The following is a 15,105-nucleotide window of genomic DNA, read 5'->3' as shown; positions in this document are numbered from 1 at the left end:
CCTGTGCCTGTTTTGCTCCACCCCATGCACTGCCAAATCCTCATCTTGGGCTGTTGGTACTTGCCACCACACTGTGTCCTGCTTCTGGAGTCAAATCCTTGCCTAGTGTAAATAAGTGAGCTCCATTTGCTCCTGTGTTACTGTGATGCAATGCAGGTGTCAGACAGCAGTGTCATCTCCAACAATTACCGTATAATTTGTATCCTCTAAGCACAGGCAGGGAAAGCAGCTCCACTTGTCAGGAGCTGATGGAGCTAATGCAAAAAAATACATGTACTGAAGAAGTGTTAATCAGATGAAAATGAATCAGAAACAGAGCATAAAGACTGATTGCCTATCATGGTGCAGCTAGGAAAGATGGTGAAGAAATATGGGAAGCACTTCCTTGTTTCATTTATAATTTTGAGGAGTGTATACAGTCAGCACAGATCAGATTTGCTAACAACACTGGAAACAGAAAAGAGGAGACAGAGGGGCTGAGTCAACTTGCCTATGATCTGGAAAGCTCAGAGCTCAGGAAAGCAGGCAGTGAGGACAAAGGTCTGCAAAAGCTCTAGAGATAGAAAGTAAAGAACAAAGCAACAGATCTTGAGAAAACCCGAGAGCTGACAGCAACAAGCAGTGTTACTGAGATCGTTGCAGTGCAACAGAGCAGTGAAGAATGTCAATTGCTACTCTCAGTGGTGTGCAAAAGAATTATTATGTATCTCTGTTCTTGTACTGGGATTTCAGTTATTCATCTAGAATTCAATGTTTCTAAATACTCATCTGAAATACTGTGCCTGCAATTCTGTTTGCCTGAGATGCAGGGACAGGTGGGAAAGGGAGACAGACTCTGTAGCTTAAAAATGACAGTGAAAAGTTAGAAAGACTTAAAACAAAGGACAAGAGAAATACCCCCAGAATTGAAGAAAACATCAGAGCAGGCATGAGAACAGAGTACATTCAAGAAAGAAAAGGTAAGGAACCATCTGGGTAACAGTCCCAAAAGACCAAAATGGAGTTTTTCACATTCTTATGGTGCAGCAGTAGGAGCCATAATGAAGGCCATGGCAAGGCAAGGAGGGTGGTTTGAGCAGGTGCACTGGGAATATATTTAGATGGCCAGTGCTTCAAAAGGCAAACATCTGATTAGGTATTCAGAGTGGTCCTTAAATGTCTACTGTGTATATATTGAGCCATAGGCTCTCATGACTGATAGTCCAAGTCACTTACCATAGTTAACTCAGATTTTAAAACCTTGCCTAGCTTTTAAACCATGAGCTTGATTTTGCATTCCTGTTTAGCAAATTCCAGGCGTCTCCATGTCCCAGAGATGGCTACTATGCTGTGGATATTGCTAAGGAAAGGCAGAGGTACAGAGCTTTAAACTATTATCTCCATGGGAGCCTAGAGCAGCTGTAGGAGCTGAAACAATGCTAGCCCAAACATCCTCACCAAGGTTATACCTTTCAGGCAAGAGTTGCTCTATCATGTGCCTCCCATGCCAGTCAATATCTTCTCTGCAAGCAAGTTGCTGTCCATGGCAAAGTAACTCTTACATAAGGAGACCCATGGCCAAACACAAACCAGAAATGGGGTGAGCAGTGGAGGACTAATATCTCAGTCTGCAGTGCATTTGGGAACCTTACCTCTAGCTGGCAATATTGTTGCATCACCTCCTGACATGGGATATTATTTTGCCATCAGAAATACTCTGAATTAAATACATAGCTCTCCTGGGATCCTTCTGTACTAATGCCATCCATGGAAATAAGTCTTGATGTAAAGCAATTGCTCATCCACTGCTAGGACTATCAGGTGGCAGGGAGCAGCTGAACATGCCTTTCTCAACATTCACCTCATGCTTGTACATTATTCAAAGGGAGAAAAAATAGCTTCATCTTCAGAGGGGCTGAAATTGCTACTTTCTTTGCTGTCCTAAGGAAAATGAGTACTAAAGACTAGGAAGAAATAGTACAAGACACCAGGTCAGTTGTACTGCCTAGCAGGGCCAGACATAAGGCCCCCGCTGAGTCTGTCCTTTCTACAGGGTAGAGAAGTAAGACAGTGCCCTGCCTAATGGAAGCACCTAGGTTTGAAAGTTACCTCCATAGGATCCGCTAGGCAGAATAGATAATGGAATGCTTAGCCCAAGGAAAAGAGATAAGAGAGGCTTAATAATTGCTATGCAGTATTATCTGGCCCGGGGAAAAATGTCTAGCACTTGAAGCAGAGAATGAGAACTTAGAATCCATGTGCTTTACTTCTGATTCAGTTCAGTATCTTTTCTGTGTCTCTGTTTTCCATTTTGTTCCCCAGCTAAGTCACTTTTTAAAAACCTGCTTTATTTCTAGGCTTAGAGAAGTGTAAATTAGTCAAACATCCTACACATTGAGGTACTCATATGAAAATAAGTTTCTGATTACCTTGTGTTTAATATTATTGGATAGATCACAACTGTGAAATCAGGTAAAATCTTGTTCTGTCTTTGTGTTTGGGTTTGAAACACTCCACATGTAGCAGAAACCCGGAAGGATATTCACAATTAAGGTCACTTCAGACCCATCACCCATATGCTACACTACATTTTTCAGTACTTTATTTCATGTGGAAAGGTCTTTACTATCAGGGATTGCACTACAAGTAACTGTTTCAACAGCTGATTTACCAGCTCCTGCCTGTCTTTGCTGGCTACCCTCCACTGTCAATACCTAAAAAGTGATAAATTGTACCAGAGCTCACCAGCTGCTTCCAGATATGGACAGCCTTGCTGGAGTGAGTACCTACAGAGAATACATCCTTCGAAAGCTGATGTAGACAGGTCCCTTCCTGAGCTGGACAGGGTGAGAGAAATAAACAAATTACTGACGACATTCTTTTAGGGCTCTGCTGACTGAAAATTCTCTCACATCAGTCCTAAGGACTAAGGATGATGATCATGTGCTCACGGAGAGCTGAGCTGATCAAGGGCTCCTTGGGAGCCTCTTGCAATGAGCATCCTGTACTTGGACACACAGATAGCCAAGGAGCCAACTGAGCTGTCATGAAATCTCTCAAAGGCCAGAGAAATTTAACTCCCAAGTTCTTTCCTGACACCATCACATCACCTGAGTCTTTTTCAGCCCAAAGTGTCAAAAAACCCAATGACCTCCACCCTGTTTCCAGCACACAGAGGTTCCAGAGCACAGCTGGTTGTATGGCTGCAGCTTCTATGAGTGACTCCCAGATACCAGACCCCAGACCCTTCCTCTGATCTGTTCCTTGGGATGTCTTGGGTGAAGCAGACCCCAGTGCCAAAGCTACAATAGAATGCTCCAGTCTCTGCAGGTCTGATTTGCCTCTGCTTCTTCCCAAGCTAGAAAAACTAACCCACTTGACATTTGGAGGAATTAGGCTTTTGGAAGGAGACCCAGCATAAGAAAAGGGCGTGGGTGAGTGGCAGAGCACAGAGGACTTACTGGCCTGCTTGGCTTTCTCTGCATACGTGGTGGTTAGGTCTTCGTCAACCGGATGTTCCACTGGCCCCACCATGGGGATGAGGTGGCGATCTGCTCGGATGGCCTTGGTGGCATGGGGCAGGAGCATCTCCTCTGGAGAAGGCTCCCGTCCCTCTGTTGATGGTGGCCGCAACTGTCCCTCGCCATCTGAGAACGGAGTGTCCGTGCGGCTGCCTGGCAGGCACACAATCTCCCTCTTGGCCACTCCGCCGGAGCTGGCCACCTCTGCTCCCCCCTGCGCAGAAGCCTCCGGCATGCTCTCGTAGCCGCTCTGTTCAGACAGGGACACCTCGTCCTGAGGTGCGTCTGCCCTGCTGTTGGTGCTGTCGGGTGGGGAGCGCGGGCTCTTCTTGCGAGCCCGGCGGTGCTTCTCCTGGGCCACGTTGTCAGCATCACTGTCTGTCTCTCCATAGTAGGCCTCGCTGTCCGGTGGGGAGGTGAGGCTCTCCAGGTGCCTCTGTGACCGCCGTGGCTGTGAGGGCTGTGTGGTGGCTGGGGCTCCTGCTGGTTCAGAGCTGAGTAACTGTGCCGGGGGGCTGAGCGGGGATGGTGAGGAGAGCAGTCGCTGCCCTGGAGAGGGGGAACGCTGGAGCCATGGGCCAGTCTGGTCCCCACCAACTATCCTGTGGGGAGAAGGAAAAGTGGTGAGCAAGGTCTGGTTTGCAGAGCTAAGCTGGAAGGAAACCCTGACATGTGAGAGAGGGCTACAGATGGAGCCAGTGTTTCAGGTGTCTCTCAGGTGGTACAGACACCTGAAGCGTAGACACCAAGGGCAGATTCATCTCTGACATCAGTTACATGCTCTCATCCCAATTTTCTTCTTCACAGCTCTATGGAAACCAGGTGTTAAACACTTAAAAATCAGAATGCCCTGAGAACATAAAAATCTACCAAGTCAGCTTAATCAGCTCCTCAGGCATTTCTCCTGGGGAGATGAACTCCTGCATAGCAGGCATTCCCCAGGACAGCGAGACACCCCTCAGCCTGCTGCTTGCCAGCAGCTACCACACTGCACTCCAGCTGCTCCTGCAGCTGGGGCTACACCATGGAGCTGTGTCAGCTCCGTGGATCCTGGCACTCCTAGGATCTAGTTCACTAGATCTGAACTGCTCTAGTTCAGAGTGAGCTCCAAAGAAAGAAGCTAGTGCTGTTTGTTTGCCCTGACCTCTACGTGGCAGTAAATAGCAAATAGTTAGGATTAAAAAGACCCAAGTGTTTTTTGGAGGTAGGAGCCTGCACACTGTGGGACTGCTTCAGAAGCTTGCTACCAGTGCCTGAGGTTTGATGCCCATATGCAGTCAAGCCTGCCAGCCCAGTCCATGGGGGCATTTGCCTTTGGCTTAGACATAGCAACTTCAAGCCTGTAAGTCATCTGGAAGGACGACTGGAGTAGGTGCAGGGCAGACTGGGGCAGTCAGCCCTACTGCTGACTGCCAGAGGGAAGGAGAACTGGCTGTGCTGATGGGAAAAGAGCCTACTCTGTCTTCCCTCTCCTCAAGAGTGAGCCTGGATTTCAATGGCAGTTTGACACCAGACCACACAGATGGAGCTGGGAACTTCTTCCTTCTCTTGTCAGAGTCACCAGGGCTTATTAGAGCTACAAAGGAGTCCTAAGTATTTGCCTTCATGCATCCCGGGAAGCCAAGCAGACAGCATTGCCTCTGTAAAGCTGTGGAATTCATGACTTGGATCCCAATTTAGAAACTGAAAAATTTATATTCATGTCAAATGCAAACCTTTGTGGAAGCTAATGGTAGGACAATTTCTCTTACAGTTTATGTTTTGTAATACTACTTGCCATTATGAACTCTCACTGGGGAGCAAACTCAAAGTTTCACAAGCAAAACAGAGCTGTCCTTCCTCTTCTTTAAATACTAGACCAGATAACTGAAAAGCATTACTGCTTGTAAGCCAGTTTCTCTTGCTTTGCACTGTCAGGTCACAGTGTCTCTTCCTCTTTTTCTGAAATACACATATCCCAGAGTCACCCAGCTACCTCTCCTTTCTGAGCAGGCATGATTGGTGTTTTCTCTGGAATCATAAATATGAAGTGGGAATAGAGATGTGATCAAGAAAGCAATATTTGATGATTTCTCCACTAATCCAAGATGAAACCAACTGGTTACATTATTTTCAAACCATCCAATGTTGTCTCCCAGAGGGCTGTGAGAAGCCTGCCTTTGGCACTCTGTTAATTCAAAGTGTGCTGATTTTGACCCATTGGAATTTGCCCAGGCACCTGTTGGCTGCAGATAGGCTCTGACAGGGTGAGATAAGGCCTTGGCAAGGGACCAGGAGCTATTCTGGACACCTTGTATAGAACTTACTCATCCCACTTAATCATAGTTAGGGTATAGAGTGAGCACATCAGAAGGCACTGGTGCTTTCCCTGAAGCCAAGGGGAAGATCCTATATGCTCAGAATTTCCTGCTCTGAGCACTGCCCACCCCTGCCCCTGCTTTACAGATAGATGTCAGCAACTAGCACGATTGTCCCTCCCCACTGCTCACAGTGCTCTGTCTTGTCTAGACAGTAGAAAAACACATCTCCTAGCTCCCTTAACCATGGCCTGGTTTTCTGAGGGTGACTTCTATTTTGGCAGTAGTGTGGACTAGCTGGGACTTCACACAACTTTGTGGCCTTCATCTTTATACAATTATTCATTTACAGCTTGGGCTGCATCTAGCATGCACTGAGACACTGAGTTCACTTAGCATAGGGAGAATGAGGAATGTTACTGGGACCATTTTTGTACTTAAATTTGAGCCTGATCTCCAGTATTCTGCTGAACTAGAGACTGGCAGATATTTCTTTCTGCAAAAAGTGAACTCAGCCACACACCTCTAATCTTTGTAGAAGTCAGTTCATAGCCTGTTATACTAGAATGCCCTGCTGTAGTAAATACTCGGGTTATCTTGTCTTGGTTTAATTATTCAATGTGTAGTCAAATCCATTTCTACAGAACAGTTATTTACCCAGAATGAACTGGAGCCTCTATTACTTGCTGAGATGAAGTGACATCTACTTGCTTGGAGCTTAAATAGCTCATTCTTTGCAGCATAGCCCTCACACTGCCAACATTTCCCTTCAGCCTGAGGGGAAAGGATGTCTGGGGTCAGTTCAGCCCCAGGGCCAGGCACTCAGGAGAGCAGCACTGAGATAGGGCAAAATATTTAGATGGCCACATATTAGCCATTTTTCCTAATACACATTGCAGTATGGCAAAACCAAAGGCCCCCTGCCTGCCTTCCTTCTGCTAGGTGTGGATAGGTGCTGCACTGGATGAAGCTGTCCTAGTGTCTGCACTGGCACAGCACTGGCACTTGGGAGCAGGTTACCTTTTCACGCGGATGTTGAGCATGCCATTGGAGGAATCGATGATCTGCATGGCATTAGCATGGGACAGGCCAGCACATGACTTCCCATTGATAGATACTAGCACATCATTTTCCCACAGGCCTCCACGGCACGCTTTGCTTCTCTTTCGGATCTGGAAAAGCAGGAGAGAGGACAGGGATGAAGAACAGCAGCTATTTCATTCAGTTGCTTGTCTCCTGCTGGCCCTTATATTCCTCTGTCCCTGACAGTATCAAATAAGGCCCAAGATTACTGTGCTTCCAGGGTGGAGGACTAGTTCTCTTGGATTAGCCCTGGCTGGGCCTTTTGGTCTCTGTATTCCTGTTTATAGCAAGAATCATGCTGCTGAGCATAGGCCTGACTTGAACACAAATCTAGTTTGAGTCCTTCAGTGCAGATGAAAGACTCAACATCTACATGCTCTTCTCCTCTCATTTCCTATCTTCTAAGCTGCTTAGGGAGTGTTTCAGAGAGGGAACAAAAACTCTTCCCAGACTATGCCTGTACATGGCTGTGTGTCCTTGTGCATGCCCCTGCTGTGCTTCCTTGGTATGATCCCTGCCACTCACATGGAGCCCCCGCAGACACCATGCTCAGGGTAGCTGATGGTGGGGAGAGATGGTGGCTCCAAGGCACTTTCTGCTGTGCCCCAATGGCTTTGGCCAGTGTATTTCTGGACATCTGCATCAGGGCATGTGGTGTCCTGTTACACAAGTAATAAACTTGGAATAAATCTTTAGCCTTAACAGGACTTGTACAGGATATGCATTGCTGTATCTGAGAATGGAGTCTGGGTCTAGTTCCAGACTAGCTCCTAGTTCTGGCCTCTCATGGCCATCTTATACCAAGTGTTTCCTCTCCCTTTTGTTCCATCATCCATCAGTTAACTTCTTACTAAAACCCCCAACCCAGCCTAGCCTGTCTGCTAGGGCAAGCAGCAAAGCAAATCAAATGCTCACTCACCCCAAAACCTCAGACCTCTCCCATATAGGCAAGCAATGGGGATAGTCTTGTAGGACAGCATGGCATCATAATGCACTCATTTTGCACACAAAAGAATAGCCAGGCAAAAACACTGGGGCAGGGCAAATCAGGACCAAAGTAGTAACACGCTGGATTTGTAGATACTCGAATATTTCTTCAGATCTTGCAGTTGAGAGACAAATCAATGCAGAGGTGTTTAACAGAGGGTGCAGTGAACAAACTGTGGCAGATTCCTGCAGACAGGTACACAGCATGGCCCCTTCTCCCATATCTTACAGCCTTGCTGCTCAAGCAACCAGACTTGTTTCTAAAATTGCACAAGCTACTTTGCCCACATTCCCATGGCAGCCTCAGGAAAGAGAGGTGGATGTGAGAGGACTGCTGCCCTGTCATTGTTCCTGCAGGGGCAGTAGGGGAGCTGGAAAGGAGAGAGCTGGAGCCCTAAGGAAGTTCCATGGCATGGCTGGCTGGTCTCAGGGCCCAGGCCCTGTGCACCCATGGGGTGTGCGCACGCCCAGGGCTCGACCCCGCTGGTGTGTGTTGAGCAGCCAAGAGCAGCACTCCTCCCAGGTCAGCCTGTCAGCAGGACTGAGAGGTGTTGGGGAGGAAGATGGAAAGAGGAGGGCTATGCTTCAAGTTGTTTTTGTGTTCACTGGCACCTTAGGCCTCTGTAGCCTTTCCAGCTTGATCCCAAATTTTGCCTGCATGCTTAAAATAGGGACTGGCTCATCCCAGCTGCCACATCCATCAGCCTCTGCCATTTTAGTCCTTTATCTCCTGACTTGTTAATATAAGCCTGGAATGAGAATGTGTGGGCCTATATTGAACTACTGCTGAAGAACCCCTTTTCTGCTGTTACAGTATAAATGCTGCTTCCTGATACTCCCTCGAGGTGCAGCTGTTAACTGAGAAGACATAGCAGACACATTTTCCAGTGCTGCCTCCTGACACAGCAGCTAATGAAGAGAGTTAGGAAGTTGAAGGAACGTTAGGAGAGTCTCTTTCTGGTATTCCCCAAAAGGCCAACTGCTGCTCCATGGCCAAGTGTTTGGTGCTTAGCACTGGATGAGAACATAGTTGCTGAGTCTCCCTCACAGCTATGGAGTGAGGGGATTGGGGGTTAAAGGCTGTCAGCAGGTGCTCAGAGCATTCCTTGCATTCCATCGTATTCCTCTGTGCTCACTCAAACCAACTGAGTGTGGGCTGGTGACCAGCCCAGTAGTGCCAGTAAGCTTCCTGCAATCCTCTGGTCCCAAAGTACTGCAAGACTTTGCAGGCAAGTGTTTGGGATTCCCAGGCAGGGAGGATCAGGCTGTCCCCCCTGCTGCTGCTGCAGGTACCTTTATATTAGAGTAGGTTGGTAGGATGCAAGCAGTCCCATGAGAGCTGAGCAACATGATCAGGCAAAGCATTTCTCTCGTGGTTAGTAAGGATGCTGGATCTGGCTTGGTCTGTGCTCAGTGACAGAACACCCACGCACTAAAGCAACTATTAGTATTTCAGTGCTGTTGCAAGAGCCTGTAAACTAGCTCTATAATACAGGAGGAACTTCTCCCTGTCTTTATTCCTCTCTGGTAAAACAGGACCAGGTCTCTTCTAGCATAGGAAGAGAACTACAGAGTTTGAAAATAGTACATATTTCTGGCTCAGTCTCCCACAAGTTTATAATCCCTCCCTGGAAGTTCATGAATTTGCTTCCCGGGGTCAGAAGGAAACAAACTATCTGCAGCTTCATTTTATGCCAAACCCCTACCCCATTGCATTTGCCAAGAAGGAAGGCAAAGGGGTTAAAGGCAGAAGAGGATTGTGCAGGCAGAGAAGAAAGAAAGCACGTCATATAGAAAGGACAGGACAGGACAGGACTTAATCCACAACCATGACAGCAGGGTGCAGTGTGCCGGAGGCTGCAGAGCCTCTGGACAGAGACCAGCACAAGCCTGCCAGCTTTTATGTGACTGCCAGCCCAGTGCTGTGGAGAATTTAATGATAACCCATGGCCTGCACATCTCCATTACAGCGAGGGCAGCACGGAGCTTTTGAGGCCCCAGGCCAGGGTGGCTGCCCAGTCCAAAAGCCAGGCTTGCTGCCCATCCTGAAGGTCAGGCTGTCCTCAGGCTCAGCCACTCGATCCCCATGTCCAAAAGATGCCCTCTCCTGGGCACCCAGTGAGCCACATGAAGTGTCACTAGCAGGGAGCTCCTGCTTTGGCTGCACTCAGGAAGGTGTCACCCAACAGCTGTGCTGAAGGGAGCACAAAGGCTGGGAAAAGCAGTTTCAAAGAGAAAACCTCTCTGCTTCCTGTAGCAGGTATGTGGAGAGCTTTCTTGTGCAAATGAGAGGCAGCACTGACAGACTCTGACAAGGGTCGGGGCTAGCCCCAGACATGACCCTGGGGGTTTGCACTGTCTGACCTTCTAGCATATACTGGCAAGAACTGAGCTCTCCTTTTGTGCGGGGATCCCCACAGATTCTGTGAGTCTCTTGCAACTGTCTGATACACTTTCCACTCCATGCCTCAGTGGATACACTCCCACCTGGCATACCTAGACTCATGGGAGCAATGTCCTGTTTAGATTTCAGAAGGGTTTAGGAAATCCCAATTTCAGAGTCTTATTGATTTATGTTACTGGAAATACAAATCAGTGTGGAAAACTGGAATACATTTACTGCTAAAACTGTCCACCTCCCTTCCCCCTCTGCAGGAGTTCTGTAGTGACAAAAGAGCTCTTGACAGAGAGGTCTGGGTGTCTACAGCACCTAGGTACATGCACATTCACGTGTGTGTTTTCTTTCATTACTCTGCCTGCTTCCTGTCATTCATCATGTTCAGTCAGACAGAAGGGAAAAAACAGAAGCAGCTGAGAGGGTGAAGGCAACAGCTGAGGAGGAAAGGAATAAGTAGAGGTTTTGAAGGCAAGGCCAGTGCTAGGAGAGGCCAGGAAGGCCAGGGTTTAAATCAGGCTTTAACAGTACAGTACAAGTTTCCTTGTACAGCCCTAGGAGACAAAAGGACATGCTGAGTATTGGATGTGTCTTGGGGAATTCAGCCTAGCTTTCAAGAACAGAATGCAAGAGAGGAGGGGTCAAATGCAACTTGGCAGCATCTGTCCTTCAGTAGGGACTATATTTAGGTAGTGGTATGTGGGGGCTGAACACACACTGAGATGCTAAGAATAGAGTAATCCTGATAGTAATTTGGTGGCTTCACATCTTGCCTGAGTATGCCCAGGGAGCCTGTCTTGAAACTCTGCAACCATCCCCCTGCTGGCCAGCACTGCTTCTTCACAAGGAAATAGGCTGTGGCTAAATAGAAGGGGTTTGCAGTGCCTTTCAGAAACAACCTGTAATGGGTTCATGTCGTTCCCCTTGCCTCCTCAGGGCATCTCCCTCATCCTCTCATCGGGAGACCTCAGCCTATAAGGTAGCAAGGCAAATTACATCATCAGCCTTCCCCTAATCTTCTGAAACCTTTCCAGCAGCAACCTAGCGAACTCAGTCCAGGTCAGAGTTGAATGAATATAATTCATCTTCCCATCCAATGCCCTTCCCCTCTCTGATTGCATCTCTCAACACATGTCTGCCCCTCTTCCCCCAGCAGCTATAATTCCATGGGGTCCAACACTCCATGGCAACCTGGCAGTGTTTAAATTTCATTACCAGCCTTATACGAAACGTAATCCTGTCACAGTGTTCTCAGGGAGAGGTAAGAACTGCCTCGTTGTCACATAAAGCATTACCAAAAGGAAATGACTCAGGCAGGAGCCAACCAGCATTTGGGTCTGCTCTTCTTAGAACTTCCTACTCAGCTGAACCACAAACACAGCAGTTGCTAGATGCAAAAGCAGAAACAAACACTCTCCAGTTCCAATAACTTCCTGATAAAACACCATATTTCTTTTTCAGAGGTGCCACTAGATGACTTGCTTCTTGGTAAAGTAGGTTCAGTGTCTCTGCAGACCTACTTCACAGGTCATCCATGGTGAAGACTAATTAGGGAGTGTTTATATAGAGAAAGAGGGGAGATAGCACATACTTTGTGGGATGGACACAGCAAGGGAGAGTGGTGAAAGAAGGTATCTTGACTGGCAGGACAGACTTGGGTGGCTTCTGGACAAGGGGTTTAGTGATGAAAATTGGCAGTGGTGGAGGATGCTGGTGCTGGCCAATTGATTAAGTACACACCAATCTACTGTCATATACTACGGCCCAGAGCATACTGGTGGGAGGGATATTGCTATGACAGTGTGGGAAAGAGAGAACAACTTCCTGGATGCACTAGACTTAGTTCTGATTTGCACCAGAGGATATAATCTGATATAAAACAAATACAAGCAATCAGCATTGTCGGTTTTCATTCCCTGTTGGTTTTCTCTCACTGAAACCGAGTGCCTTAAAAAGAGCATTTTGTTGTGATAACACAAGGGTGGAAAGAGAAAAACAACCCCAAACCATCCACCTTCTTTGCCTAAGCAAAAGGTTTAGCACAGGTCTCATTCCTGGCAGCATGTTTCTGGGCAGAGGTAACTGCAGGGGGATAAAAAGAGGCTTTATCTCCATAGCTTTTTGCTACTTGATGGGAGATTAGCTGAAAAGTGAGTGAAGTGTAATACCAATGACAAAGTATAATGCCACATGTACTAGAATTGATACTAAAAGTACTTGATTAGCATTTTACCTGCAACAGGGTAAACAGCAGTGTATCAAGGGAGTTTTTTAAATGAGGCAAGGAAGGATTCAGAAGAAGCAGATATATTTGTCAAAAGCAAGAGTACCAGGTCCCATATCTAGCTGCTGTGAGAAAAACAATTGAGTGTTCAGAAAAAAACATGCTTATACATGTGCCATATAAGTCCTTTTTCCAGAGACTCAACCTGGCTCCTTTTGACATAAAAGGTTTTAGAATCAAAACCTAAGGGAATTGGAGCTCATTAGCAAATCTAGCCACCAAAATGTCCCTTTACAGGTACAGGCACTGAACTGGGACAGAAGCCTTGAACACAGGCCAGAGTTATCCAGAGACATGGCTCAGTCCTCCAGAACAAGGTGTTCTCAACCTTAGCAATGCATGCTGATACTGTGCTCTGAAGGGCAGTGAGTATATGCAAGATCTGAATAAAAACCTACTCAAAACACAGGACTCTTTCCAGCTGCTATTAATTGTTGAACAGCAGCAGTATAAAGTATAATATGCCTCCACAGTATTTGTGCTGAGAGAGGGCAAATTCGGAGAAGACATACCTAGTATTATGTTGATAGAATGAAGATCACTTATGCTTGCAAAACACGTTTGCAAAAAAAATTAGACTAAGCATTCATAACATTGCCAGTGTGGGTTACTCCACCAAAATACAGCACTCACTAATCAAAAGAGAGCCTCTCAGCAATAGTCTGAGGAGGGTAAGCAGCAGCAAGGACAGGATCAGACACAGATATGGATTAGAGAAGTACCCCATTCACCAGAAGGATCCAGGGTACTTTGGTAGGGACCTTCTTGTGTCTTCCAGCATCTTTCTAGTCATCTTGTAGGTGTGAATGTAGGTATGATGTATGAATACATCAAAAACTAGGCTCAGCCTCCATAGATGTATCCAGTAGTTCCAGCCAGTAGCAGGCTGAATAACGCCAGAGAATGAACCAGTGCTCTCGACTGGCACTGCCTGTAGCACTAAACTATTGAAATGATCCTTGGCACATCTTTGGCTCAGACCAACTAATGCTGTCCAGAAAAATTCCCAGGCACAGTTTGGGAGCTAGAACAGACCATTCCCAGAGCCACTGCCTGTGGGCATACTGCCACCTTGTTTGGGAGAATAGAAAAGGTTATTTGCTGGGCTTCCTTACATGCTGTAACAGCTGACTTAAGTGCCAGAGAATGGTCCCAGGTGTATTTATTAAATGCACCAGGTATAGAGGTAGTGTGTATGGTTTCACTGCAACCTCTGATAGCTGTCAAGAGATTTTTCCAGGACTTTTGCCTGCTAATGGACAAATAGGACGTAAAGACAAAACTGCCCACTCTCTTCACCTCTCCAAGGAGGAGAGAGAGAGTTTTTCTAGCAGTGCCCTTCACACAGAAGTCTTAGAGAACTGGTGGAAGTAAAAAAGCATGGGGCAGCACAGCTGTGGTGGTCACGCAGCAGAAGATAACCCATTCAGGACAGTACATGTGAAAGACCAGAGGCCAACATCACCCTTTATCATAGGCATGATTGCCTCGTGGCCTTTTGAGGGAAGGTAGGAAGTGAAAAAAAAGAATAAACACAGATTGAAGTGGTTTGGGCAGTGAGCAGGAAATAGTTTAACAAATGGTTAAAGGTTATCTGGGAGTAAACATAGATTATAAGTCAAGATTCTAATAGTTGGAGGAAATGGTATAACCACCAATCCAGTCCATCCACACAATCTAGTCTCTGTACTTGTTTCAAGAGGGAGTTCTCATGTAAGGCTGCTTCCCTTGCAGGTAGCTCCAAGCTCCAGTGAGGCACAAGGAATTGTGAACCAAATCACTAGCTGATACAATCAGCAATGGTCCTTTGTGGCCAATACGGTTTCTCTTTAGGCTATCTTGTTATCATTGTCCTTGAGGTCCTATCCCTCCATCTTTGATGAGAAGGAAGAGCAGAGCTCCCCTTCCAAACCTTGCTCACTGCTGTCCCAGCACTGTGCAGAGCTTGCAGCTCCTCTACCAGACAGCAGCCCTGGAGCCCCCCACGTTTTCCTGGCATGCAGTGACTGCTGGGCCCAGCTGCTCCTTGGAAAGTTCCACCGACGCCGCAGCATGTACTCCCTCACTAGCAGCCAAGGGTAGCACCTGCCTAAGTGCAGACAGGCCATAAAACATGCCCAGGAGCATTCCCAAAGCTGCTTGAGGCACTCCTTCCACAGTGCTGGCAGGCATGTTCAGCTCCCCAAAACCAGTATTAGTGACTGCTACAGACTAGGCCACCAGCAATGCTTTTTTTAGGTGTCGCAGTAAACATTTGTGAAAACAGACAAAGAACAGCCTCCCCACTGAAATGGGGAGAGGAAGAGAAGGTGCTTGCAAATCTGGAAGCCATCAGACGCTTGAGGCACTCCTTCCACAGTGCTGGCAGGCATGTTCAGCTCCCCAAAACCAGTATTAGTGACTGCTACAGACTAGGCCACCAGCAATGCTTTTTTTAGGTGTCGCAGTAAACATTTGTGAAAACAGACAAAGAACAGCCTCCCCACTGAAATGGGGAGAGGAAGAGAAGGTGCTTGCAAATCTGGAAGCCATCAGACCTATGTGGGTTAGGCACCTCCA

General features: G+C 47.1%; 1 protein-coding gene across 1 annotated transcript in view; it reads right to left on the bottom strand.

Moving 5' to 3' along the window:
- SYNPO2L (synaptopodin 2-like) overlaps positions 1-15,105 on the bottom strand; it is a 34,343-nt gene that overhangs the window by 13,408 nt on the left and 5,830 nt on the right. The window contains exons 2-3 of the mRNA XM_009080770.1: positions 6,818-6,969; positions 3,441-4,102 (exon numbers count right to left, since the gene is read on the bottom strand). Of these exons, the coding sequence (XP_009079018.1) occupies positions 3,441-4,102; positions 6,818-6,969 (814 nt within the window). The remainder of the gene's footprint in view (positions 1-3,440; positions 4,103-6,817; positions 6,970-15,105) is intronic.

This window comes from Acanthisitta chloris, unplaced genomic scaffold (assembly GCF_000695815.1).
Source record: "Acanthisitta chloris isolate BGI_N310 unplaced genomic scaffold, ASM69581v1 scaffold18348, whole genome shotgun sequence".
NCBI lineage: Eukaryota > Metazoa > Chordata > Aves > Passeriformes > Acanthisittidae > Acanthisitta > Acanthisitta chloris.
The sequence above is the reverse complement of the archived record's forward strand: the minus strand, read 5'-3'. Positions and strand labels throughout refer to the sequence as shown.